The sequence below is a fragment of the Artemia franciscana genome, chromosome 9, assembly GCF_032884065.1.
Source record: "Artemia franciscana chromosome 9, ASM3288406v1, whole genome shotgun sequence".
NCBI classification, from domain to species: Eukaryota; Metazoa; Arthropoda; class Branchiopoda; order Anostraca; family Artemiidae; genus Artemia; species Artemia franciscana.
In genome coordinates this window covers 26,844,049-26,871,168 of record NC_088871.1, presented here as the reverse complement: position 1 = coordinate 26,871,168, position 27,120 = coordinate 26,844,049, and the positions used below count along the sequence as shown (strand labels likewise).

General features: G+C 36.4%; 1 protein-coding gene across 5 annotated transcripts in view; it reads right to left on the bottom strand.

Annotated features, from left to right (window-relative positions):
• Positions 1–27,120, bottom strand: part of LOC136031214 (nuclear pore complex protein Nup155-like) — a 180,406-nt gene that overhangs the window by 145,755 nt on the left and 7,531 nt on the right. For 3 of the 5 annotated variants that reach the window (XM_065710591.1, XM_065710588.1, XM_065710590.1), the window contains exons 2-4: positions 21,504–21,808; positions 8,034–8,262; positions 1,004–1,155 (exon numbers count right to left, since the gene is read on the bottom strand). In XM_065710591.1, coding sequence (XP_065566663.1) covers positions 1,004–1,155; positions 8,034–8,262; positions 21,504–21,804 — 682 coding nt within the window. In that variant the 5' untranslated portion in view covers positions 21,805–21,808. Of the gene's footprint in view, positions 1–1,003; positions 1,156–8,033; positions 8,263–21,503; positions 21,809–25,567; positions 25,816–27,120 lie in introns of those variants that run through there. The other 2 variants (XM_065710587.1, XM_065710586.1) reach the window with 1 other exon arrangement.

Sequence of the window (27,120 nt, the reverse complement as noted above, 5' to 3'; positions counted from 1 at the left end):
CTTCCAAGGTTCATTATTTCAGGATTTTCCGTCAGCAAATTCTCTCAAAAACAAAAATATCTTATTAAAAGTCAAAACTCATAGTAAGAATAGTGTAAAGACTTTCAGTGCTCCTTGTGTTTCATCTTATTTTCTTTTTTTTTTCAACAGTTCTGATCTTTTTTTGCAGGTGGATGGTCGGCCAGAGCAATCACCTTTCTCGATCATCATCCAGCTTGCTTCATTTAAAACCTAAAAACCGAAGACCCTTGTTGAACCAAAAAGATTTATTGAAAGCTCTACCACCTTAGCATAGTCAGATTCGACTTTACAAATTCTGTAATTCTCATTTATGTAGATTCTCAACTTAACAAAGTTTAGAAATTTAGAATAAGATTTTAGAATTTTATGCACCCTATTAATTGAATTTTCTGGTCATTGCAGATCAGCCCCAATGCGAGAATAACAAATTTCACGTACACAGCAGAGGGTATGCACACATCTGGATTGGATTCGGTAAAATAACTTCTTACATAGCCTAGGCATGGATTCTGTCAATCTTTGTGGAACTTTCTATGCACGTCAGCGGCAATATCTATTTGTTGGCACACGTCGAGGAACGTAAAAAATAAACGTTGCAGTTTTGGAAGAAGGGGTAAGACATATATTTGTATTACTAAGATCGCTATCGGTGATTAAATCCAATTCATAACTTGCCGTCGCAAGAGTTCAGACTAAGTTTCAGCAATGTCATTCTCGGCTTTCAATTTTCAATGAATGGCCTAAGCCTCTGTAAAAATGAAGACATAGAACATTTTGACGAATTTGCATACGTTTGTAAAGCCTTTTATTGTAGATTCAAATTCTAAAATTAAAAACTAGGTTATATTTTGTCTTAAATATAAGAAGTCAACTTCTTTTAGAGATAACAATCCTAGGGGAATACCCCAAGTTATGAGCAGATAGTACTTTTACGTTTTTCTAAGATAATAACTCATCAAAAGAAAATGAACATAAAACTTGCCAGAAAATGTGACTCCAAGGAGAACTATTTCAACAGTTGTGGCCAATACAAGCAGATATTCGATTTGAGGCTGAAAAACATTCGGCTTCGGCTTAGCTATTCCAGCACTCAAGATTGCCTCACTTAGGCCATCATAAAACGCGAGATCAGAGCTACAAAAAAAACATAATGCTTGTAAATCACAGAACTACAGCAGAGGGAAAAAATCGACAAAATAGAAAAACTACTTGATTGGGAGGTACATAATCTTGTATGAGAACTACATATTCAGCTAATACCAATAACTGAATATTTTATTATTGAGCACCCACATGTTCAAGATTTTTGCATCTCCTAAAGTAAGTTGCAGACTAAAAAGAGGTTCGTATACTACGTCACTGTTTACCAAAAGTTTCTAACAGCATACACGGTACATTACATTGACAATACATGAAATTTAAAATAATTTTGGCCTGTACGTTATTAAAAGCACAGGTTTCTTACAAATGATTAAAAGAAGGAAAAACCGCATTGTGTCAAATAAGATATTTTTGCTTCAACGCAAATGGGACCCATACAAAGAACATTTAAATCAGAAAAACACAACTTGATCGTCATTATTTTGAAATAATTTATCCAATTTATTTCAATTTGGCTCGAGCGTGTATGAATCAGCTACTATGATTTTATCACTACCATAATTTATCGTATGGTAATACCCCCAATGCTCAGACAGTACCTTCTTTAGGACAAATATTTGATTAAATGTATCTTTTATAAACATGGACGGTAGGTTTTTAATCATGAATAGGCTCTTATTGAACTTTTCTAATCTCTTCTGCTAAACGGGCACAAGTCTGGTATGTTGTATTGGCTACTAATCTATCTGTTTCATACGCTAAAATTTGTCAACTATACGTAGTTTTCGAAAAACCAAACATATCGTAAGCTATTTGGAATTTTTTTAAGCAAAATGATCTACTAATGAAGTACGAACGATCTTATTGAACTTTTCTCATCTCTTCTGCACAACGGAGTACAGGTCGGGTATGTTATATTGGCTACTAATCGCTCTGTTCGCTCTGTTGCTACTAATCTGGCTACTCTCGTACGCTAAAGTGTGTCATCTATACCTAGTTTTCGAAGACACAAACAGATCGTACGCTATTTCGAATTTTTGTTAGAAAGATTATCTACTAACGAAGTACGCATCAACTTAACGTCACAAACAATAAGTAGACGAAGATGCTCTGTCTTAGATGAAGATTTTACTATCATGTCACCTAGTTTTACTTCAAGGCCAAGATCCATCTTCCTTTGCTGTTCAAAACAAGAAACTAAGTTTTAGTCTCATTGAAATAAGATCCACTCTTTCATGTGAACCATTCCGTCAATAATAATTTTCAATAATGACAAACCACACCATGATACAGAGAGCTATCACCTACTGAGCTTCAACTATACGGTTATCGTAAAAAGGCGGTGAAAAGATACCACATTGACGGATTACTTTTTGGACTGGGGTAACATCGAAGGAAATTTTTGTTCGTGTTTTGATATACTAATGGATATATCCTATTGCATAGTTTTATAGGACTTATTAAGGGTGTTTATTAGATCGCTTCACGGCAAAGATAGGGCGTGTAACGCAAAAAAAAAGTATATTTCAGAAAAAATTACACACTTTCTGCAAGAGGTCGTTCAGACAAATATGGAAGAAAGGAAAAGATATTAGGGTTGCCTCCCCTCCCCATAAAATATCATAATTGATCTTTAAATGGGCCTTTTCCATAGAAGATAAACAGGAGCTGACACTCATGACCATTTTTTAGGCTATTTACTAAGAATAAACATGTTGTGAACATGAAATTTGATACTATTACTCCAGCATATTTACGTTGAAAAATTTGGACCCCTCCTCCCTTTTGAGATTTCCCATTACCCTCCCCCCACAAAAAAAATCACTAGACTATACCTCCCTGAACTTAATTTGTTTGGAGAAATATATTGGAACTAAGTAGAGAATACAGGTGCTGAAGGTGTTACAGCTCTCCTCATTTCAGGGATGCAGGTGTTTGTAGTCGATTTTACATTTTAATAGACTTCCGTTGCCAAGACAAAAGGAAGTGTTTCAGCAAGTATTGTGTCAAATTCACCAGCAAGAGTGTTGCAGAAGCAAAACTTTGGTCAGGAATCTGAGAAAGGGGCATTTCGGCGAATGGCCTGGCGAGGATAGGTAAAGCATAAAAGGCTACAGCTGTTGCGTTGTTATGAGACGGTTTAGGGTCTCTGCTCTTTCATAAGAACCTTTCTCCGTCCCTCTGCATGAGATAGAAATCCTGCTTGTGTGGCATCAGGGTGAACCTTTCACGAGTTTTCCCAACCAAAATGGTGACAGGTAACAGCATTGCAGGATGACCTTGAGGAGTGGCTCCCCTAGAGGACATTATAGCCTAGTAAACGAAATAGCATTTGCACTGGACTCTGATTAACGTATAATTCTTATGGGTCAGGTCTGTTTTGGTGGGCTTTTTAGACTGAAAAACCTCTTCCTAGCTAAGTTATCTATTATGGGTTGTCACTCGTAGTAGCACAATATTTATAGGCATGGATATATAGTGAGTCAGATGTAATAGGCTAGAGATTACTTGTGCGGGATTTCGACTATTGTTGATGGATGAGCATCTCCAAGGGTGGAAAACCATGTTGTGGCAAAGATGGACCCATGATTGCATAAAACCTACATTCATACTGGACGTACCAGGGACTCCTTGCTATCTGACTCTAAGCCGGCTTAAACACTTCGTGTAAAATCTAGAAGATATGTTAGTCCCCGTCCAGCGCTGGTTCTGGGATTATTGCTTTTCCTGATGCCATAGTGATTTCAATGAATTAAAGAATATAAAAATTGCAACTTGGAATGTCACAACGTCAAAAAACAGCTATCGTACCGACATTTGACAGACAAATTCAGACACTTCGAGCTGGACTTGTTAAGAGATTCAGGAATTCATATCCCAAAGATAGGAAACATGAAATTAGGTGATATAGAATTTATTTACACCGGCAGGAAGGATGGTACGCATAGGTAGGGAGTAGAACTAATGATGAATAAGGAAGCTACTAAGTCTTATTTAAGTTAGGAAAGTAATAAAAATAGAATACTAGTTGATCCTTTTATGATTAAAATGAGCAGGGTATCAGTCATAGTAGTATATGCCCCAGTAGAGCCGACTGATGGAGATAGTAGTGGCTCAGAAGAATGTTGCTTATAGCTACAGGAGCTCATAGACAGGATCACTGGTAGAAATACGGTGTTTTGGATAGGTGATTTTAATAGCCAAGTCAGTAGAAATAATTATAGATTGTATCATAGCCAAGGTAAATTTGGCGTAGGAAAAGAAAACAGCAATGGTTATAAACTACTGGAATTTTGTAGGTATAACAATCTAGTTATAACCAATACAGTATTTGGTCATTAAATGGCCCATAAGTTAACACGATATCCATGGATTAATAATAGTTGGATTAATAATAAATGGCCCAGTATGGATTAATAATAAATGGCCCTTAACTTATATTAATATAAGTTAACACGATATTAACACGATGTCCATGGATTATTCTTTATGGTTGATTGTGTATGGCTATGCTGTTTGACCTGTGTGATTGTATGGATGAGTAGGGTTAAGGCCTCATTCAATTGCTGGTCTATATTAGTCACTAATTTAGGAAAACAGTCTTCCTTTTCTCCTCCTGTCTTTTTTTTTTTTTTTGTGCTGTTGCATTGGTGATTTCTCTTTTCATGATATGATTGCTACTATTGGTGTTAAAAGTAAAGATCATCATCTAGTAGTGTCTAGGGTGAGTCAAAGCTGAAATTTAGGAAGGGTAATTACTTTCCGGGAGGCCATGACATTTGTACACGCCTGGATGAGGATTTGAGGGCAACTTTCCAGGAACAGTTGAAACTAAACTGGAGAGAATAAGATTTGACTATCTAGAGGATGGATGGAATATTTTTAGTAAAAAGGGATTGCGAAGCCGCTGACTGTGTCTTAGGGAAGAAAGTTAGAAACATAGCAAGGAATATTAGTGAAAATGCTATATGTTTAATGGAAAGAAGGAGAGATTTGTACAGAAATTACTTGAGGGATAGATCCTATAAAAGCCAAAGAAATGTAAAGAAACTGGAGAAAGCATAAAAATATGAATTAGGGAGGCGTGAAGGGGGGGCACGGATTAAATACCTGAGGATCTGGAAGATGCAGCAAGACGGCATAATAGTAAAATATCGTATCGGCACGTTAATAAATTAAGAGGGAATAATAAATGTGGACTGTCCTAGCTAAACAGAGGAACGGGGTCACAGTTATTGATGAGGGAAGAGTTAAAGAGAGATGGGCAGAACATTTTGAGAATATGCTAAACCGTGACAGTTACAGGAAAATATACAGTTAAGAATGAAATAGTTTATGGTGGATCTGATGGAAGATTTATTTTGTGAGGAAATATTGCTGACAGTACTAAAAGGGTTGAAAAAAACCCAGGCGCTAATAGTGTTGGCAACAAGTTTTTTAAATATGGTATTTATGAAATTAGAGATGAATTCATGAAGATTCTTCATAAGATTTTGAAAAAGGGGAAGTACTTAGTAATTTTAGGATAAATTTAACTAAACTCCTCTATGAGAAAGGTGATAAGAGTAAGTGTTGCAGTAACAGAGGCATTAGCTAGGTTTCTCTAGGAAGCAAATTACTTAGCATGGTAATATTTTTTAGACTTCGAGGTGTTGCAGATAAAGTTTAAAAAGAAGAACAGTCTAGTTTTAGGAAGAATGTGCCGACCAAATTTCACTCTCAGATAAACAATTTAGAAGTGAATGTGTCTTTAAACCCCTTTGGTCCTCAGTTTTATAGACTATGAGAAAGCGTTGTGTTCACCTGATAAGGGAGCTTTAGCAATGGTCCTATCCTTGCATGATATACGAGATAAATACAACAAAGTGATTAGTGATATGTAAGAGAATGACATTGCTGCAGTTAAGGTAGGAAATGAGGTTAGTAGCTGCTTTTGTATTAAATCAGGAGTTAAGCATGGTTGCGTCCTACCCCTATTTATATGGATGATTTTGATGGACTTTGTCCTAGGAACCACAGCAAAGGTAATGGGATGACAGAATCAATTGGGGAGGTAACTCTCCTAGACTTAGATTATGCCGATGATTGAAGGATTCTACTTGAATTGTTAGGAAAATTAATGAACTTTTGGAGGTTTTGAGAGTTGGGGTGCAAGAATAGGCTTGAAAATTAATAACGAAAATACAAAGTCACTAAGACTAGGAGTAAGTGAAGGTGAAGAGGTTGGGTAGCGAGAAGATAGATCAAGTGGACAGCTTTCACTTACCAAAGTGGTATTATTAGTAACGACGGTGTGTGCTATGAATATGTTAAAAGTAGAATAGCCAAGGCCCATGGTATTTTTTCACTATTGAAAAAAGTCTGAAAGAATAGGAAGACAAGTCTTTGGATTTTTATTTATTTTATTTTTTAGAGCTTCAAAGCTCAGAGTCACCTATCTACTGTCAAACCACCTATACCCCCGCCCAAAGTTCGCTCTGTAACAAATCTATCGCATCAAATTAGGAGATGCGATGGATTTGTTACCGCATGTTAATGAAGTCAATGAAATTGCAATTATGTCGTTTAATACGGTCGGTGAACAAAAGTGATAAGGATAATACCGGAGACAAAAGCACTGCTTTTACAGTGCCAGCTACCTATTCGGATATTCCCGCGGCGCATATCGTTGGTGAAACAAATAATCTCATCTACTGAGGATACAATTGAATCTGTATGAGATTGTGAAAAAAGATGTAACCTTCAAAATTTTTAAGTTTTTGTCTCTAGAGAGGCTGCTAGAGGCAAAAACAAGAAAGAAGACTATTTATTTTTAACATTTCACAGCATTAAATGGCACAATCAGGTTCCCAATTGCAAACATGGGTAGTGTTGGTTTTTCCTAATTTTTGGCACCTGAATAGATGGCATGATTCTCGTCTTTGGTTAGGGACAAATATGAATTCTTTTTTGAACACTTTTAGCTGTTCAGTGCTTAAAATCGCAAATCAACAGTAAAACCCCCTACACTCCCCCCAAATGAGCTGTGTAACAAATATATCACATGAGATTTAAAGACGCGATACATTTGTTCTTACATGAGGAGGAAGCCGATGATCGGCATCATATCACCTAAAACAGTAATTGAAGCAAGCAATGAGGGAAAATAGCAGACAAAAGCACTGTTTTGACACCTAAGTCAGCTACATATTCTTATGTTCTCATGGTGGAGTTCGTTGACGAAATGGAAATCCCATCCACTGAGGATGCTGGTGCGGTTGAAGCAGAATCCAAAGGACCAAGGATAAAGCTTTTGTCAAAGGACAAAGATGGTCCCAGGAAGGGCCCCAGATGGTCAAATCGGGAAAAAGACTATATCTAATTTAATCTGGTCCGATCCCTGATACGCCTGCCAAATTTCATCGTCCTAGCTTACCTGGAAGTGCCTAAAGTAGCAAAACCGGGACAGACCGACAGACAGGCCGACTGAATTTGAGATCGCTATATGTCACTTGGTTAATACCAGGTGCTATAAAAAATGCCTACAAGAGTAGTGAAATTTATATTAAAATGAAATTCGGAAAAACAACTGCTCAAACTATTATACAAGTGACGCACAAAGGGCCCGAGTACATTATTATTTGCTTTCATTATAATTACTTCAACAGTCTATTTGTAACACATAAAATTACCAGCATCAATCTATTCCTATCAGCTAACTATACAGTCAAAACGTTAAGATAATGTAAAGGTTAAAAGAAATCAATAATACTTCGACGTTTTAGTTTTTAAATGTTATACATAATGGCTTTGGATATTTAAGAACTAAAATTAAGTATTTAAAGACTGTTCCCTCACAGTATCAACACAAGCAAAGTTTCACAAAGAAATCTGAGCTCGTTTTCTTTATGGAGCATTCGACAAACACTTACCCGTCACGATAATTCCACAGGTAGATATTGCTATCAATTGTCAGCCATGCTCTGCCTATTTGAGGAAGCAACCCCATGGAAGATATGGTTTCAACGTGGGCAAATTGTTCAACAAGCTCTTGTGGCAAAGGTACTCGTTTCATTGTACCACATTGTTTTAGCAACATTCGACAACTTTGAGCTGCTTGAGGGTAGTCAGAAGGAGATAAACCACTATGAGTTGGACAACCTAAAATGTTTCATGAAAACTATCAGGTCATATCTACGAGAAAACCAACGCTTTCAAAGATCCACACAGTCTAGAGAAGTAGAAAGTGGGGAAGAGGTCAGGGGAAGCTTGCTGTCCTAAGACAAAACTTGATGACTAAACCTCTAACGTTCTGTTCCAGGTCCTTCATTCCTTCTTTTTTTTTCTTTTTTTTTGCAAATCTTGAAAACGTTTAAAAAGGAATTAGGTCGACATAAAGCTTATTGCATAGTTTCTATTGGGCATTCATTCTATTAAAATGCTCAACAAAAAAAGGTTTTATTGCAAGTGAAACGAATTTATACGGATTAACTGATTGAGCTTCCTGCGGTATTAGGGGTCTCCCGGCGAATGGAATTAAATTTTAATTATCTACTTTACAATCCGGAATAACGCTGCTCGTATCTTAATAATGGAATTAAAACTATCAATTTCTAATCATTTGACTCCCCTCCGGCGTTTATGGGACCACCTCTCCTATAAAAACTTAATATACCCCCGATGCATATAAAGTACTAACATTTAGTTCCAGGAGGAAGAGGTACTCCCCCATCTAAAAGAGAAATTATGAAAGGTTTCAATCCAGGTCTCTGTTTAAGTTTTACTTTCGCAGCCATGATCTCAAAACTTATCAGGTCCTTAATTCCTTCTTTTTTTTCTTCCGGAAACTTTGAAAAAGCTTCAAAAGGAATTAGGTCGACATAAAGCTTGCTGCAAAGTTGCTTAGGCATTCATTCTGTTAAAACGCTCACCAAAAAAAGTTTCCAATTTCGTTTAAATCCCATCTTACAGCGGCTTCCCACGGATGACCAAAACACTAACATTTATACATACTAATACACCCCCGGTGACTTTTTTGGGAGGGGGGATAACAAATAACAGAAAATTGGGCCTTTATGGTCTTTACTATAGGCAACGCTACAGCGTTGCCTCTGGCAACTACATCAGGGAGTTCTAATTTCGTTTAAATACTTTCTTAAAGCCGCTTCCCATCGGATGACCAAACCGCACAACATTTGGCAATCTGCCATCCTTCATCTGTCAAACATAGTTTTCAAAACATAAAAAATTCTATGTCAAAACATAGAATTTCATTTTATCCCAAGAAAGTCAGCTTAAAACCCATTTGCCGTGCAGCAGATTCATTATATACTCTCAGCGGTATGATTACCTAAGATTATCCTTGGACAATTTCTCTGGAAAACCCAGTAAGTGGATGGTTGACGTTCTTTTAATATTAACGACAAAAAGTCACGAAAATATTCAATAATAGACCCAAAAGTACATGAACTAATATTTAGGTCATATTTCACAAAAATCAAATACTTAAGGCCGTGATTAAGTGAACTTGAAAACATAGAGGTTCAAATTGAAGTTAGGGTAGCCTTCTGTCTCTCAATTCTCTAGAGACCGTTGATTGTCAAAAACCCTTCAAATAGCACTTATTCATTGGCAGAAATAGCAGGTTAATTATACCAGCTTGTCAATCTGGTCTATAGGGCGATTTCTAATTTAATATGGCCTGGTTCCTGATAGGCCTGCCCAATTTCATCGTCCTAGCTTACCTGGAAGTGCCTAAAGTAGCAAAACCGGGACAGATAGACAGACCGAGCGACAGAATTTGCAATCGCTATATGTCAATTGGTAGATACCAAGTGCCATAAAAAAAACTAAAAAGAAAACAGAAAAAAGAACAATTAAAAAAAGAAAAAAAAACAAAACACAGTTAAAAATTAGCACCTTGCATACATGTTCTTCGTTTATTTTCAGATGGCAGCAGAACTTTTAAGCGACGTTGTCGTTTAACATGAGAAAATTCCACCAAAACATACCGTGAATAAAAACATGTGCACGGAGGTTAACATCAACAAAGTCAGAAATTTGACCTTGGGATTCATGTACTGGGGTTTTTCCCCGGTAATCATATTTGCCTTAATTATGTTGTTACATTACTCAGTAGCAACAAGGCGTGTTCCAACACACATCCCTTCTGATCTAAGTTAAGCATAAGCATCACTATGATATTTTCCTTTATTTTTAAGTCATGGGGTAGAAAATTTGTAGTGTCAATTGAATTGAGGAATTCCGGAATGAATTCAATTCCTCTTCCACTTTATCTTTCAGAGAATCATAACTTTATGAGACTTGTTTTCTCCTAGAAGGTGATTGATAGTTTTGGCATTTATTTTACTAACTTTTAACTGAGCGAATCTAAAATAACACGACACTTAATTGCATTGCATTGTCATTTTGATATGCCAGACAATCTCCCTATCCGCTATTATGCTTCTTCGGTTTAATTAGAGTCATTTTCGGGAAAGTTTCTACTATATATATATATATATATATATATATATATATATATATATATATATATATATATATATATACTAGCTGTTGGGGTGGCGCTTCGCGCCACCCCAACACCTAGTTGGTGGGGTGCTTCGCGCCCCCCCAAGCCCCCCCGCGCGCGTAAGTCGTTACGCGCCATATTAGTTATGCGCCATTGTAGTTGTGTCCCTGTGTCCCACCTGTGAATATAGATAGATTTATATATGTGTTTCAAACTACGTAAAAATTGCGAATAAACAACATTCTTGGCTTTCCCATTGTCTGTGCATATACAAAGCCGTATGTACTAATAATGACGTCATATGCAAACGCTCTTTTTACAAACAAACAAACATGCATCCACACAACTCGTTTTTATATAGATATATAGATAGATAGATATAATACAAATTAACTGCGTAAAACTTGCGAATATACAACATTCTTCGCTGTCCAATTGTCGCTGCATATAAATACATTGTCAGGTTTACCGACCCTCGAACATGCAACGTACAATTGTCCATGGGAAAAACAATCAGTATTAAGATCTATACCACATTTTTCTAATGATTGACCTTGAGCTTTGTTAATGGTGATTGCAAATACTAATCGAATTGGGAATTGCAATCTTTTAAATTGAAAAAGCAGATCCGTTGGAATCATGGGAATGCGAGGAATAAGAACAGCCTCACCCTCATAAGGCCCTGTCAAGATTGTGGCCTCTATTAGGTTTTCCATTGTTTTTTTTTTACGGCAAGTCGCGTGCCATTGCAAAGCTTTGGTGGGTTGATATTTCTTAAAAGTATTATTGGTACGCCTATTTTTAGTTGTAGCACGTGTGGTGGAAACCCTGAAGGATCTATGGAATTTAAAAATTCAGATGGATAATTAACCACTTCATTTGGTTCCAAAACTGTGTCGACTGACTTGTAAAGGACTGCCTGGTCTCGAATCTTGGTCAAAACAATATTGTTGATTTCGTGGACGTCTATATTTTTGGGTGCGAGAATCGCTCTTTCACTTAGCCATTTATTATTTTTATAATTTTTTAGAATATTCGGAAATACTTTTTCAATCAATTCATTTTTGGACGTCACTAAATTACAGAAATCAGCAGGTAGTTGTATACGTCCTGAAATTGAGTCTACTGTTTGACCAGAGTCATCGTTTTGCAATCGGACACGCATATTTGTAGTTAATTTTAATATTTTTACGTGTGCCCATAAATTAGAATTTTTTAGGCAAGCATTCATTTCGTCTGCAGGAGTTAAACTACGTAAAAATTGCGAATATACAACATTCTTGGCTTTCCCATTGTCTCTGCATATACAAAGCCGTATGTACTAATAATGACATCATATGCAAACGCTCTTTTTACAAACAAACAAACATGCATACACACAACTCGTTTTTATATAGATAGATAGATAGATAGATACAATACAAATTAACTGCGTAAAACTTGCGAATATACAACATTCTTCGCTGTCCAATTGTCGCTGCATATAAATAGATTGTCAGGTTTACCGACCCTCGAACATGCAACGTACAATTGTCCATGGGAAAAACAATCAGTATTAAGATCTATACCACATTTTTCTAATGATTGACCTTGAGCTTTGTTAATGGTGATTGCAAATGCTAATCGAATTGGAAATTGCAATCTTTTAAATTGAAAAGGCAGATCCGTTGGAATCATGGGAATGCGAGGAATAAGAACAGCCTCACCCTCAAAAGGCCCTGTCAAGATTGTGGCCTCTATTAGGTTTTCCATTGTTTTTTTTACGGCAAGTCGAGTGCCATTGCAAAGCTTTGGTGGGTTTATATTTCTTAAAAGTATTATTGGTACGCCTATTTTTAGTTGTAGCACATGTGGTGGAAACCCTGAAAGATCTATGGAATTTAAAAATTCAGATGGATAATTAACCGCTTCATTTGGTTCCAAAACTGTGTCGACTGACTTGTAAAGGACTGCCTGGTCTCGAATCTTCGTCAAAACAATATTGTTGATTTCGTGGACGTCTATATTTTTGGGTGCGAGAATCGCTCTTTCACTTAGCCATTTATTATTTTTATAATTTTTTAGAATATTCGGAAATACTTTTTCAATCAATTCATTTTTGGACGTCACTAAATTACAGAAATCAGCAGGTAGTTGTATACGTCCTGAAATTGAGTCTACTGGGAGCTTTCCGTTTCCAATTGTCAGCAATTGATCTGAAAATGTTTGACCAGAGTCATCGATTTGCAATCGGACACGCATATTTGTAGTTAATTTTAATATTTTTACGTGTGCCCATAAATTAGAATTTTTCAGGCAAGCATTCATTCGTCTTCAATGGCTCTGGTGGTGCAGCCAATAGAGGAAGTTTAACTTTTCCTGAGGCGCAACACATTCCCATTGTTTCACCATTGAATTTCAAGGCCTTGCAATAGGGACAAATTTTAGACATTGTCCCGATTTGAACACATCTACTCAAGCTATAATCATCGACTGGGTTGTACCTGAATGCCAGGCGATAACTTTCAGGTTGCTCTGATTCCTCGGCACGGATTTCTTGCTGTTCTTGTAATTCCTCGGCACGCCTTCTTTTTTCACTTTCTCTTTTAGCAGCAAGTCTGCTACCGCGTTGCTCTGGTTTCTGACTTTCTCTATCAGCAGCAAGTTTTTTGGCATAGACTCTTTGAGCATCTTCATCGGCTTTTGCCATGGTAAGTTCATCAGTCATTGTAAACTTAAACATTAATAGATTTCTACGTGAACATATGTCTTAAATATCTTGAATGAGGTCACCGTCAAAGCAAAAATGACGACAACTAATTTCATGACGTCAGTCAACACAGAAACATGACGTCACCTGATCCACAGACAGACAACTTATTTTTATATATATAGATATATATATATATATATATATATATATATATATATATATATATATATATATATATATATATATATATATATATATATATACTAACTGTTGGGGGCGCTTCGCGCTCCCCCCAAGCCCCCCGCGCGCGTAAGTCGTTACGCGCCATATTAGTTGCGCGCCATTGTAGTTGTGTCCCTGTGTCCCACCTGTGAATATATATATATATCTATATATATAAAAATAAGTTGTCTGTCTGTGGATGTGTGGATGGATGTGTGGATGGATGTGTCAGGTGACGTCACCTGAAAAAACTGGATCAGGTGACGTCAAAACTGAAAAAACAAAAAAAAGGCAAAAACTACAAAAAAAACTAAAAACTAATAAAAAAAATAAAAAAGCTAAAAAACTAAAAAAACTATAAAGGTAAAAACCAATAAAAAACTAAAAAAAAAACTGAAAAAACTAAAAAAAGGCAAAAACTACAAAAAAAACTAAAAACTAATAAAAAAAGTAAAAAAGCTAAAAAACTAAAAAAACTAAAAAAACTAAAAAAAGGTAAAAAACTAAAAAAAATAAAAAATAAAAAAAAACTAAAAAAAAGGAAAAAACTGAAAAATAAGCTAAAATAAAGGTAAAAACCAATAAAAAACTAAAAAAAAAAAAGGAAAAAACTAATAAATGACGACACTCAAAGAGAAAGCGACCAGGACAAAAGGAATGTTCGATTAGCAATCAACAAAGCACCGGGACACAGGGAGTATAAATGACGACCAGGACATAAGTAAAAAAAAAAAACTATCTATATATATAAAAATAAGTTGTCTGTGAATCTGTGGATCGTGGATCAGGTGACGTCACCTGAAAAAACTGGATCAGGTGACGTCAAAACTGAAAAAACTAAAAAAAGGCAAAAACTACAAAAAAAACTAAAAACTAATAAAAAAAATAAAAAAGCTAAAAAACTAAAAAAACTAAAAAAAGGCAAAAACTACAAAAAAAACTAAAAACTAATAAAAAAGCTAAAAAACTAAAAAAACTAAAAAAAAGGCAAAAACTACGAAAAAACTAAAAACTAATAAAAAAAATAAAAAAGCTAAAAAACTAAAAAAACTAAAAAAACTAAAAAAAGGTAAAAAACTACAAAAAAACTAAAAAGAAAAAAAAACTAAAAACTAATAAAAAAAACTAAAAAATCTAAAAATCTAAATAAACTAAAAAAGAAAAAAAAGGAAAAAAATAAAGGAGAAAAACAAAACTAAAAAACGAATGTATATACAGACCGGTACACCGGGATACAAATGACGACCGGGACACAGGGAATATAAATGACGACCGGGACACAGGGACACAACTACAATGGGGACACCGGGGGAAACAGGGGGATATAAATGACGACCGGGACAAAAAAACTAAAAAGAAAAAAAAACTAAAAACTAATAAAAAAACTAAAAAATCTAAAAATCTAAATAAGCTAAAAAAGAAAAAAAAAGGAAAAAAATAAAGGAGAAAAAATAAACTAAAAAACGAATGTATATACAGACCGGGACACCGGGATACAAATGACGACCGGGACACAGGGAATATAAATGACGACCGGGACACAGGGACACAACTACAACGGGGACACCGGGGGAAACAGGGGGATGTAAATGACGACCGGGACACCGGGACAGGGAATGGTCGATTAGCAATCACCATCAACAAAGCTCAAGGGCAATCATTAGAATCATGAGGTATAGATCTGAATACAGATTGTTTTCCCATGGACCATTATATGTTGCATGTTCAAGAGTCGGTAAACCTGACAATCTATTTATATGCAAAGACAATGGGACAGCAAAGAATGTTGTATATTCGCAAGTTTTACGTAGTTAAAACCATATATATATATCTATCTATATTCACAGGTGGGACATAGGGACACAACTACAATGGCGCGTAACTATTATGGCGCGTAACGACTTACGCGCGCGCGGGGGCTTGGGGGGGGCGCGAAGCGCCCCCACCAACTAGGTGTTGGGGTGGCGCGAAGCGCCACCCCAACAGCTAGTATATATATATATTTTAACTACGTAAAACTTGCGAATATACAACATTCTTGGCTGTCCCATTGTCTGTGCATATAAATAGATTGTCAGGTTTACCTACTCTTGAACATGCAACATATAATCGTGAATTATATGCAACAATGCAACATGCAACAATGAAGATCGCAGTCTTCATTCAGAGTTCGTTCAGTAAACACCTCTTTTTGGATATTAACCTTTCAATTGAGTAAGGCTTCAACCTGTGATTTCTCTAGAGACATTTATTATAAGGCTTCAACCTGTGTGAGTTCCCTAGAGACATTATTATCCGATTGTTTAGGTTTATTTGCTATTGACATTTTTACTACGTGAATTTGAAATCGATACTTAAACATTAAATACCTTGGGACTTTGAACTTGATAAGTACCTACAGTAAATTTCTGACCTACAATAAACTATCAAGATTTTGACGTCAGAACCGGTTTAACGGACTATGCTTTTTGATTGTCTTTGGGACTCGTAAGATGGGTGAGAAACTGATATTAAATGCAGTATTGAACTTCATTAGCAAAGCGCTTAACGATGGCATTAAAATGGAATCAATTATCAAATCAGCGGTAGGCTACTACGACCATGAGACAATTATACTAGCTAAACGAATTCTCCATACAGAACTTAATGAGCCTAATAGAGTAGTAATCCGTGCCAAAGATGAGGACAATATTCTCGAAATGTCGAAAACCTTGGTAAACGCCGCGAAGCAAAAAGTGAACATTCCTAAATTCGTGATATTCAGCCCCTGTGAAGTTCCCGCAATAGGCGATGCCGTTAGCGCCACAGCTATTTCTAAAATAAACGAAATGTCTAGGAAGTTGGACGGTGCTCTAGCAACGCTAACCCACCCTCAAATGAGCCTGCCTAAGCCCTCTCAACAATCCTTAAATTGTGCACCCCCCTCAAAGCCGTCATACGCTGTTATGGTGAAAAACCCACCAACTGACCTTAAAGGCCCAAACGAACGCAAGGTTTTCTTGGACTCCATATGCCAGAACTCTGTGGAAGACGCTATGGAATTAAAGCGCACCAAAAACGAGTGGAAATTTGTCGTTCGAACTAAGACAGCAGCCACGAAAATAGTTGAAACTATGAAAACATCAAGCCCAAGTCTAAATGCCTCATTAAAAGAATCTGCTTATATCGGCGTGGTCAAGCGCGTTCCGGAGGATATCGATCACTCGAAGCTCGAAGAATTAATACCAAAATGTACGAAGGTAACCCAGTGTGGAAAGTCGAGAACATATAAAGTATATTTTCAGACGCGGAGTGATCTTGAAGTTTTCCTTGAAAACTCGGTTAGAATTGGCTACGAACGATTACAAGCCCAAGAATTAGTCTTCCTTCCACGCCGTTGTTTCAACTGCCACAGGATAAGCCATCTAGCTTCCAACTGTGAAAATCCATCAACATGTTCAAAATGTGGCTCGCATGAGCACATTTCCACGCGCGAAGCTCCCTGCTCAAAACTCCCTTTTTGTGTAGAGTGTAAAGTGCCGGGTCATACCTGCTACAGTATTAGTTGTCCCAAAAACAGGCAACTACAGAAATCATGAGCAAGTGCTATAGCTTCATTTCATGGAACATCAATGGCTCGTTCATTGAGAAGCTCCCAATCCTTAGTGATTTAAGTGTCGAACATGATGTAGTGTGCATTCAAGAGCACTTTATTACCGTTCAAAGTGAAAACCTGCTAGAACTGAATCATACCACTAAGGCATACAAAGTCCCAGCTAAACAGAGCTGCAGCCGAGGAAGACCTTCAGGAGGCCTAGCTACGTTTGTTCGGTCATGTGTTCTGTCCAGTCTATTCGAAAAGTCAGACAATTTTCTCGCAGTACGAATTGAAAGTTGTGTATTTATTAACGTGTATTTGCCAACAGATTATAAAGATGAGCGTTCAGAACGTCTTTTTGCCCTTTCTTGTGAGAAACTAAATTCATGTATATCTAAAATTAAGCGCCAGGGTTTTTCTTGTGTAGCAATTGGAGATTTCAACTGCAATCTTTCTGAGATTTCTTCTCTACAATCATCTCGTACCTCTTTGATTAAGAATCTTTTTGGTGATTGCCTTGCTGTGGTAGGAAAAGATAGGGATTTTACATATATTCACAGCTCCTCCAGTGTGTCAAATCTGGACCATGTTGCCATTTCTCATAATTTAACTGTTATAAATGTTAGGGTAGTAACGGACTATCAAATTTCTGACCACCTTCCTATCTCGTCTTCTGTACATATTGTCTCATCGAATTGTCACCAAACCCGCCAGGAAAGTCAACAGCCTAAATTTCGTCTTGATTGGCTTAAGGCTGATAAGCAACTATTTGCTCTGGCGACAGAAGAAATTCTTAATAAAATCCGTATTCCCTTTAATCTCCTCCAAAAACCGAAAGATCTCTCTAAAGAAGAAGTCCAAATTTGTCTCAATATTTATTGTACTGAAATTTGTCACGCTCTCCTTCATGCTGAGAGGTTACCGGTACCTAAAGTAAAAGTTCGTAAAGGGATGGTGCAAAAATGGCCCGAAAATCATTCGCTGGTAGCCGCTTGTCATCGAGCAAAATTCTGGTTTTCGGTATGGAAAGACTGTGGGCGCCCAAGATCTGGTATCATTAATAGCATCAGACTGACTACGAAGCGCAGATTCTCGAAGGAGCTCTCCCTCCACCGCAAATCTCTCGTTGATATCTATTCCGCCCGTGCAAAACAGGATCGAAATTTTCTTTTCAAGTCTGTATCTTTGGCAAAGCCTACCCCTCTGTTGTCGCCGTCTGAAATCCCTGTCGAGGATTGGTTTCTTATTATGCGAGTGAATTTGCTGCTCCTAATCCCCAGCTTGTAGACAAGTACGAGAGAGAATTGGATGAGTTCCTTGATAAGCTTCCGCACGGTGATTTTGTTGTCAGTTTAGAGTCCGTTATTCAAGCAATTCGTCGGTTGAAAAATAAGTCTTCTTACGGAATTGACCGTGTTAGCGCTATCCATATTAAAAATGGTGGTTCGGTTCTCGCTATGCATCTTTCGCTTCTTATGCAGATGATCTTCACGCAAGGTGTTGTTCCCTCATCCTTCTGCGTAGGGGATCTTACCCCCATTCCGAAGAAAGGGAAAAATGACATCGAATGCTCGTCTTTCCGCCCCATTACAGTCGCCACATCCTTATGTAAACTATTCGAGCTTCTTTTCATTAATGAACTGGAAACTAAATGCTACATCCCACCACGTCAATTCGGATTTAAGCGCCGCACTGGTTGTGCCGATGCCTTGACGGCTGTAGTGAGTGTGCTACTCGATGCGGATTTTTCTGGAGAGAGCATAGTCTTAGCTAGTCATGACATCAGCCGTGCATTCGATTCACTCATACACGCTGCAATGTTATTAAAAGCTTCACAACGAGGTCTGAATCCCTGCATAGTTCGATCCCTACGTGATATGTACTCGAGGCTGTCCATTCGCCTAAAGCTTCCTCCCGACAAAATTTTGCCTCCCCGGCCTCTTGAAAAATTTATCCCCGTTTTGAAAGGTGCCCGCCAGGGAGCTGTCTCCTCCCCTCATTTGTTCAATAATTATGTTCTTCAAGCACAAGATAAATGCCCAACCTCATGCATTCTTTCCTCTATAGACACCTCCTTAGTATGCTACGCCGACGACGTGTTGAACTTAAGTAGAACATTGCAAAAAAGCTTCTGACATTTTTGAAACGCTTAAAACCGAATATCTAAAACTTGGCCTCAGTTTTAACCCTGAGAAAACCGAGATAGTTCTCTTGAATTGGCGAAAAACACCACACGTGCCTTCACTGCTTTTTGGTGAAAATTTCGTGAATACTGCTGACCACATAAATTACCTCGGAGTTCCTATTGGCTCGTCTCTAAGGCATACACGTCTTCTACTGATCAGACACCTCAATCGACGAATCTCCGGCTCGTATGCTTCCATAGTCTCTGCTAAATTCCGTTTTCGCCGCCCCCTCCTTGCCAGCCTATATAACGCTACTGTTTTACCTCATATCCTGTACCTGGCACCATTTTGGAAACAATTCTCGAAGGCTGAATTGTCTAAAATCCTTGCGCTTTTCTTCCGCTTTGCTAAATACCTCCTACGTTTTTCTCCCTGGTACAGAAACTCAATCCTCATTAAAAAGTATAATATAACTGACCCTCATGTTGCAGTTGAAAATTTAATCAAAAGACACAATATTAAAATAGTAGATCACGATTGGTATAATCTCCTTTTACAATAGATCTGTTTCCGTTTTATTCATTTTAGTGCTATTTTGTTTGCCCTTTTATTAGTTGAGTCTCTTTCTAGTTATGTCTCTTCTGATATGTTCTTATATATTTTCTTATATTTATATGTTCGTACTCCGTCTTTTTCATTTTGTATGATTGACGGGTTTCAAATAAATAAATAATTGTCCATGGGAAAAACAATCTGTATTCAGATCTATACCTCATTATTCTAATGATTGCCCTTGAGCTTTGTTGATGGTGATTGCTAATCGAACATTCCCTGTGTCCCCGTCGTCATTTATATTTCCCCCTGTGCCCCCGGCGTCCCCGTTGTAGTTGTTTCCCTGTGTCCTGGTCGTCATTTGTGTCCCGGTGTCCCAGTCTGTAATTTCTCTTTGAGTGTCGCGGTCGTCATTTATATTCCCTGTGTCCCGGTCGTCATTTTGTCCCGGTCGTCATTTGTGTTCCGGTCTGTAATTTCTCTTTGAGTGTCCTGGTCGTCATTTATATTCCCTGTGTCCCGGTCGTCATTTGTGTCCCGGTGCTTTGTTGATGGTGATTTCTAATCGAACATTCCTTGTGTCCCGGTCGCTTTCTCTTTGAGTGTCCCGGTCGTCATTCATATTCCCTATGTCCCGGTGTCCCGGTTGTCATTTGTGTCCCGATGTCCCGGTCTGTAATTTCGTCAGTCGACAAACTTGACGTCAGTAGACAGACACACAGACAAACAACTTATTATATATATATATATATATATATATATATATATATATATATATATATATATATATATATATATATATATATATATATATATATATATATATATATATATAAATTTCAAATATGTTGTGCATGAATATTGGTAATCACTCTAGCATTATTGTCGTTATTCAGCTGACGATTTATGAATGAGCACAGAACCCACTACAGCATTCACGTCATACTGTAAACCAATTTCTCAAGACGAAAGGTTCTACTTCTGGTTAACTTCTGGTTAAGACTACAGACTACGGAAAATCGATTAGCTATCCTATAATTTTAATTCCCCGGTATTTTAAACATCTTTTAAGTGCACAAATACCAAAAATGCAGTTTTTGTGAAAAATTGCATCCTACTTTAGTTCAGTAATTTTTTTACGCCTAAAAAGGGCACTAGAACATTCAATTTCTAATCGCATTAGCCCTCTTTTAAGTCTTTCCGGTCATCCCTCCTATACGCAATTCCTCTCCCTAGTTTTGATCAATGGATCTAAGAAAAGTTTCATTACTAGTTGTCTTCATTTCTGTTTTCTTTTAAACTCAAACTAAAGTAAAGTTGACATACGATAAAACCTACTTATTCTAAATTGCAAAAAAAAAGTCAATGACATAAGACGAAGAGTAGCAAAATAAATGGAAAACATTTTTCGATTACTTTTGCTATCTGCATTTTCGCATAAGGATTCAAAAATTCATTTGTCCTATTATATATTTCAATGTTATTGGATAGTATTACCTTTTCATTTTAGTCCTCCCAAGTTATGCAGATGTTTAATTGATATATAAAAAGAAACTTAAAAAAAGATTCAAGATATTTCCCTCAAAAAATGCTTTAATTAAGCAAATATGCTAAGGAACACTAGATGACTGTGGATTTGTCTGATGATAAAATGTGAAAAAATTGACAGTCTTAAAAATTTTAATAATCTTTAATCCATACCTTCTTTAGTGATTTTAAGTTGATCAATCAATTTAGCAGAAGAGCTATCACTGAGAATGCATTTATCAATTGTTCTTCCAGCTACATCAATACTATCTCTTGCTAAAGGAAGATGGGAAATCGTTGAAGAGCTTTGGGCATCTGTCGGTGAAATAAGTGAGTGTTGGTAAGGTGCAACACCAGGGGGAGTTTGAGAGTAAAATGACTGGCTAGATTGATAGCCTGGTGATCCAGGGAATCCTTGGAGTGACCTATTTGCTGGAGGAGTGCCAAAACCAAAGGATTGGTGTATTGATGCCATTTCCCTTAAAAAAAAGCAAATTAAAACAATTAAATAGAGAACAAAATTATATAAATAACCACTTGGTTTAAACTTCCTAATTACGCGAGGGGCATCATGATTCTTGGTTTTAAAAAAAAGGTAAGGTTATTAAGAAGAAACCCTTCTTGAGTCTCAGAGTGATCGTCTTCACAAATCTTATCAAAACTAAGATAAAACTGCATAATTCAAGCATCTGGAGAAACGGGTCAGTTTTCATTAGTGTATATCTTTGCCTTTATGGTACTATACTACTCATTTTTTTATTTTTCACTGTCATTTTTACTGGATTTGGGAAAATTGACCCCAGGATTTTTACAAAATTAAACCAATGTCTCCCTTTCCAAGTCGTAAATTCTGAATTCTGAAGCTTGAGTTTAAACTTAGAAAATGCTATTTGTTAATTTTAAAAGCTTAAAAAAAGTTTTCCTATATTGTAGCCATCAATCTTAACTAGCACAGTCCTAACCATCAGCCAATCTCAAATGTATAAAACCTATACTCAGGTATTACCCAAGAAGGCACCATCTTCAGGCTCAAAATAGTCAAAATAGGAGGTGCTAACACCTAATTAATATATTCTGTTGTTTGGATTACACATTCATAACTGAGAGTAGAAATTTGGAACTTTCAAAGGCAAAGTAAACACCCTGGTTTTCACTTAATTAAAATTTTCAGCAAGCATTAACTAGTTACAGATAGTGTTCCAGCTAAGTTCAAGAGAGTGCTACTTAGGCTAGAAATTGGATAGTTACAATTGAGTGGCGTGTTTCGAATTCTTGCTGGAGCTAATTTAGGGGCAGTATGGTTAACCAATAACCAGAGAATAAGGACAGAGGTGTCCATAAGACCTCACTTATCAGAAAATTTGCTCCATACCCAGATTACAATGGCTAGTTCTGTGTTGCATAGCAAGAACTTAACCACGGGCTTCAGATGGGCAGACATTTAAAGAAGATTTGAAAATGATATGTAATTGTATTTCCACAAAAAAGCTTCACAGCAACTCAACATTTCCTTGAGGAAGTCTGATAAGATGGATAGAACTGTAGAAAGAAGTGTGCTTAAATTAACTTGAGATTAAGGAACTAGATGTATTTAGAACTGATAAAGGCATTTAGAAAAAAAAATAATAAGTGCTATCAAAGAAAAGAATCTAAATAAGTATCACAGAAGCTAGCATCTGTACTATAGACTCAGCCCAAAACAGTGTTGTATTCTGGCCCATCAGTTTGCAAAAACAAACAAGATAAAGATCACAGACAGCTGGGGAAGAAAAATTAACTTACAGGTTCAGATTGGTTTACTTCATTCCTGAAGAGAGACCTATGTTACTCTGGTTATGAGCATTGCTAGGGCAACAGTATTAAATGAAACAAAAGTCAATGAGTTATTTTACGGCTACTCAACTATGGAAGAAACTTGAAACCCATGCTATTTGAAATAATGATAAAATTGGCTTTTTGACAGTGCAGGAACCTACTAAAGTGAGAGCTTCAAAAAGTACTAAGCAAGTTAGTCAACTGAAATAAGCCAAGAGGTATAAATTTATAACAGTATGTTGTGCTATTAGTGCTAAATGAACATCAATTCTCCAATTTAGGGTCTTCATCCATGACATTTTTGCTGATCACAAATTCTTGAGCTCCAACAAATTTTTGAGCTGATCACAAATTCTGTCTCTGATCATGCAAAACCAGCATGTCCAGGTTTTAGTCCACCTGAAAACAAGGATCTGTCTCAACCATACATGTTCAAAATTACCAGAAGAAACACCTGCATACCCAAATGTCTCTTTCCAACAGATTTCCCCTCACCCTAAAGCCACTGCTAAAAAAAAAATACTACCAACCACAAAAGGACCAAAAGCATTGTAGTGACTCTAACACATTAAAAAAAATACAACTTTTAAGACTTTGCTGAACAAACAGCAAAGGCCAACCGAAAGCAAAAAGGTGAGAAATATAAAGGCAAAAATTATCAAAAAAAAAGGAGAAAAGGCCATGAGTTTCGACAACATACAAGACAATATAGGTTTTTATCATGGACAGAATTTAGGATGAAGTGGAAGAATAATTTCATCTAAGTGACTTGGATGGTGCTATCAGACATGTAGATATTATGAGAGAAGTGATAACTGGTGACTATGCCCTTGTCTTTGAGGAGAAATTCCCATCTACTCGAATGGTGAGATCGCTTCACAAGAGGAAGACAAATATGACATACTCTATTTGAAAGGACTTGTGCCATTTACAAAGTTCATATAGATAGATAATAATTTTAAACACAAAAGAAACAGCATCAAAATGTACAAAGGGCCTCCATTCTTTACTGGTGGCACTATGCAATAAGTAGAACAGTGTGTTTTTCAAGTGAACTTGTCCCAATTGACATCAGATAGGTTAATTGTAATTGATGAAAGTACCCTGCCAGACTGGTAGTTGAAAATTGCCTATTTTGTTGATAATATTTGATATTCAATAGATCTGAAGGTCTTATACAATCAGATTCTTTGCCTAATGATTTTGACAAACAAAAACAGAAGCAAAATAATAGAGAAATATATTAATCATTGCTATATGGGTCATCTGAGGGAGGGATGTGGGTGCATTTGCAAGTAAAATGATTACAATATATATTTGGAAAGAGCATAAAAAGGAATCGAGTATATTTTCACCTTATCACTACATCAGTAATGGAACTGCGTAAATATTTACTGCTGCATACAAATGTTGGTAAAGTTGCAGAATAGCAGCTCTCCAGAAGGAGAGATGCTAGAAAAAAAAATTGTCCCTATCATTCTTATTGCTCTCCTTATCAGCCTTATCGTCTGCTATTTGTCTTTATTGCTGGCAAGTGTAATCTAAAGTAATTTTAAGGTAAAGTAAAAAGAAATGCAGAGTTGTAAATGTGGCCATTTCAACCCCCACTCCACCCTTAATGGGCTGAATATATATATATATATTTACATGATTCAGCTAGGAAGAAAATGAAGACACTATTTGATGCCTTTTTTTATGCACTTTCCAAATTCAATGATTGTTTCTTGGGCAAATTTCATTTTCAGCCCTTAAAGGGGCTCAGAACAACCCATAATAGCCAAAATTAAAAAAAAAATGTGTTTTTAAAAGACTGTATAGCTAGAAACAATTTTCATATGTAGCTGATTCAGGAATGGTAATTATTTATATTTATTCAAAAACAAAAAATACAAGAAAAAGGAAAGACACAGATAAGACAACATAAACATAAAAAACAAAAATAATTAAATATAAACAAATATAGAACACATCAAACACTTCCATAAACCCCAGTGATAGCATCAAAGACCAAGGATGGTCTAGCTTCACCGGAGACTTGCTTTTCTACAGACATGGCCTTCTACAGATATAACATGGCCAGTTAAGCTGGATTTTCGAACAAGATAAACCTTGTGACTCCGTGGGGGGAGGGACAGAAGATCTTTTGCGAAATGAAAAAAACTGAATGAAGTTTTGTCGTATCTTTTTTAGTAAGCATTTTCCAAAACGATACTATATATAAATAATGTGGTAGAACGACTGAGTTAAAAAGTTTTGACAGAAGGCAGCAGTTGAAACATAGCTTATTTAGCACAAAAGAAACGTACAATAGCCCTACTCAGCATTCAATGTGAGCTATAAGGAGTTGTTATGTTTGCTTTATTGAAAAACCAATGGAGAGACCAAGGTAAATAATGTGATCAACTGGCTTGATCCTTCTATACCTGAGAGGCATATATGCTGGCAGTGTATGCTTCCAGTTGAAGAATAAGACTTCTGACTTTCCAGCATTGAATTTATGACCAAGTTTTGGATACCCAAATTTTAGTGATGTGAAAACGTCATTAATGTGCTGGATAGTGCAAATTAATGACATATGCATAACAGACAAGAGACAAATAGAGACTGGCAAGTATGAAAGATAAGGGAGGAGCAGTCTTTGCATTGAGAACTCCATTGTTGAAGTAAAATGTTAGTTTAAAAGCAAATTAGCAGGAATTTCCGAAAACCTTAAATAGAAAACCTATAACCATCATGTAAAAGAACAAGGTAAATCATATTTTTGCATTGGTAGCACAGAAGCATCCTCTTTTTTTTTCTTTGTTTTTTTTTTTTTTTTAATGCTAACAGAGTACTGAAACATCAAAGAATTGTTTAAAGCCTTGTTTAAAAGCTAATTTTTATATGAGATTAGTTTTTAACTATTTTTTCAAAAGGCAAATAAGTTACCTTTTGGGGCCTTATTAAGGGTCAAAGATTAAATTTACCCTAGAAGCAATTATTGCATCTGGAAAGAGCATAAAAAAACGAATAAATGGATATATTCACTTTCTACTGAGCTAAATTATGTGAATATGTAAATAATTATCCCTAATGTCCCATACAGCCTATAACCTTGGGATATATGTTAACAAATGAATAGAAAATAAACAATGAAATTCCTACTTTATAAATAGAACATTATTTATTTATTGCTACGAATAGCGGTAAGCATCAATGCTTGTCACAAGAACACAAAAACAAAAAATCATAATACTAATCTAAAGTAAACTGGCAACAACAAACTCAACAACAGAAACTTCTAAATAACACGAAACAAAACAACAAAAGCGTCTAAATAAAAAGGCGTATTTACTGATGCACTCTTAAAAATTCGAATGCTCTTCACCTCAACAACCTCTAAAGGCAAACTATTCCACGGTCCCGCAACTCTACTAACGAAAGATAATTGACCAATTTTTTAAGTGGTTTTGGGGATATAATTTGTAATCATGCTGACGAGTAGAGTGATAATGGCTAAATTTGAAAAATAAGTTTGGATCAACATCATCCACTCCTTTAAGTATACGAAACACATTGATAAGGTCACTAAGACGTCTCTGAAACTTCAATGATGGGAGTTGAGGCCTAGAAAGTCTATGTGGATAAGAAAGGTGCTGAAGGTATGGGGCCATCCTAGTGGCCCTTCTCTGAACCTTTTCTTGAGTGTTAAACTCAAGAAGAGGGCGGACCATTGATTTATATAGTAGTAAGAAATTACGAAGGTTAATCTTACTAAATCTTCTCTTTTTAGACAACAAACGATAATTTGCATTCTTTACAATTTCCAAAACATGCTTATCAAATTTCAATTGGGTAACAAAGTAAACGCTAAGGTCAATTAGCGTTCTATTTCATTAGAAGGGATTTGTATGCCAGACAGCTGGTAAGCATGCACAGGTGGGAGTTTACGAGCATAGTGTAGAACAACACACTTAGAAGGGTTTATGAACATGGA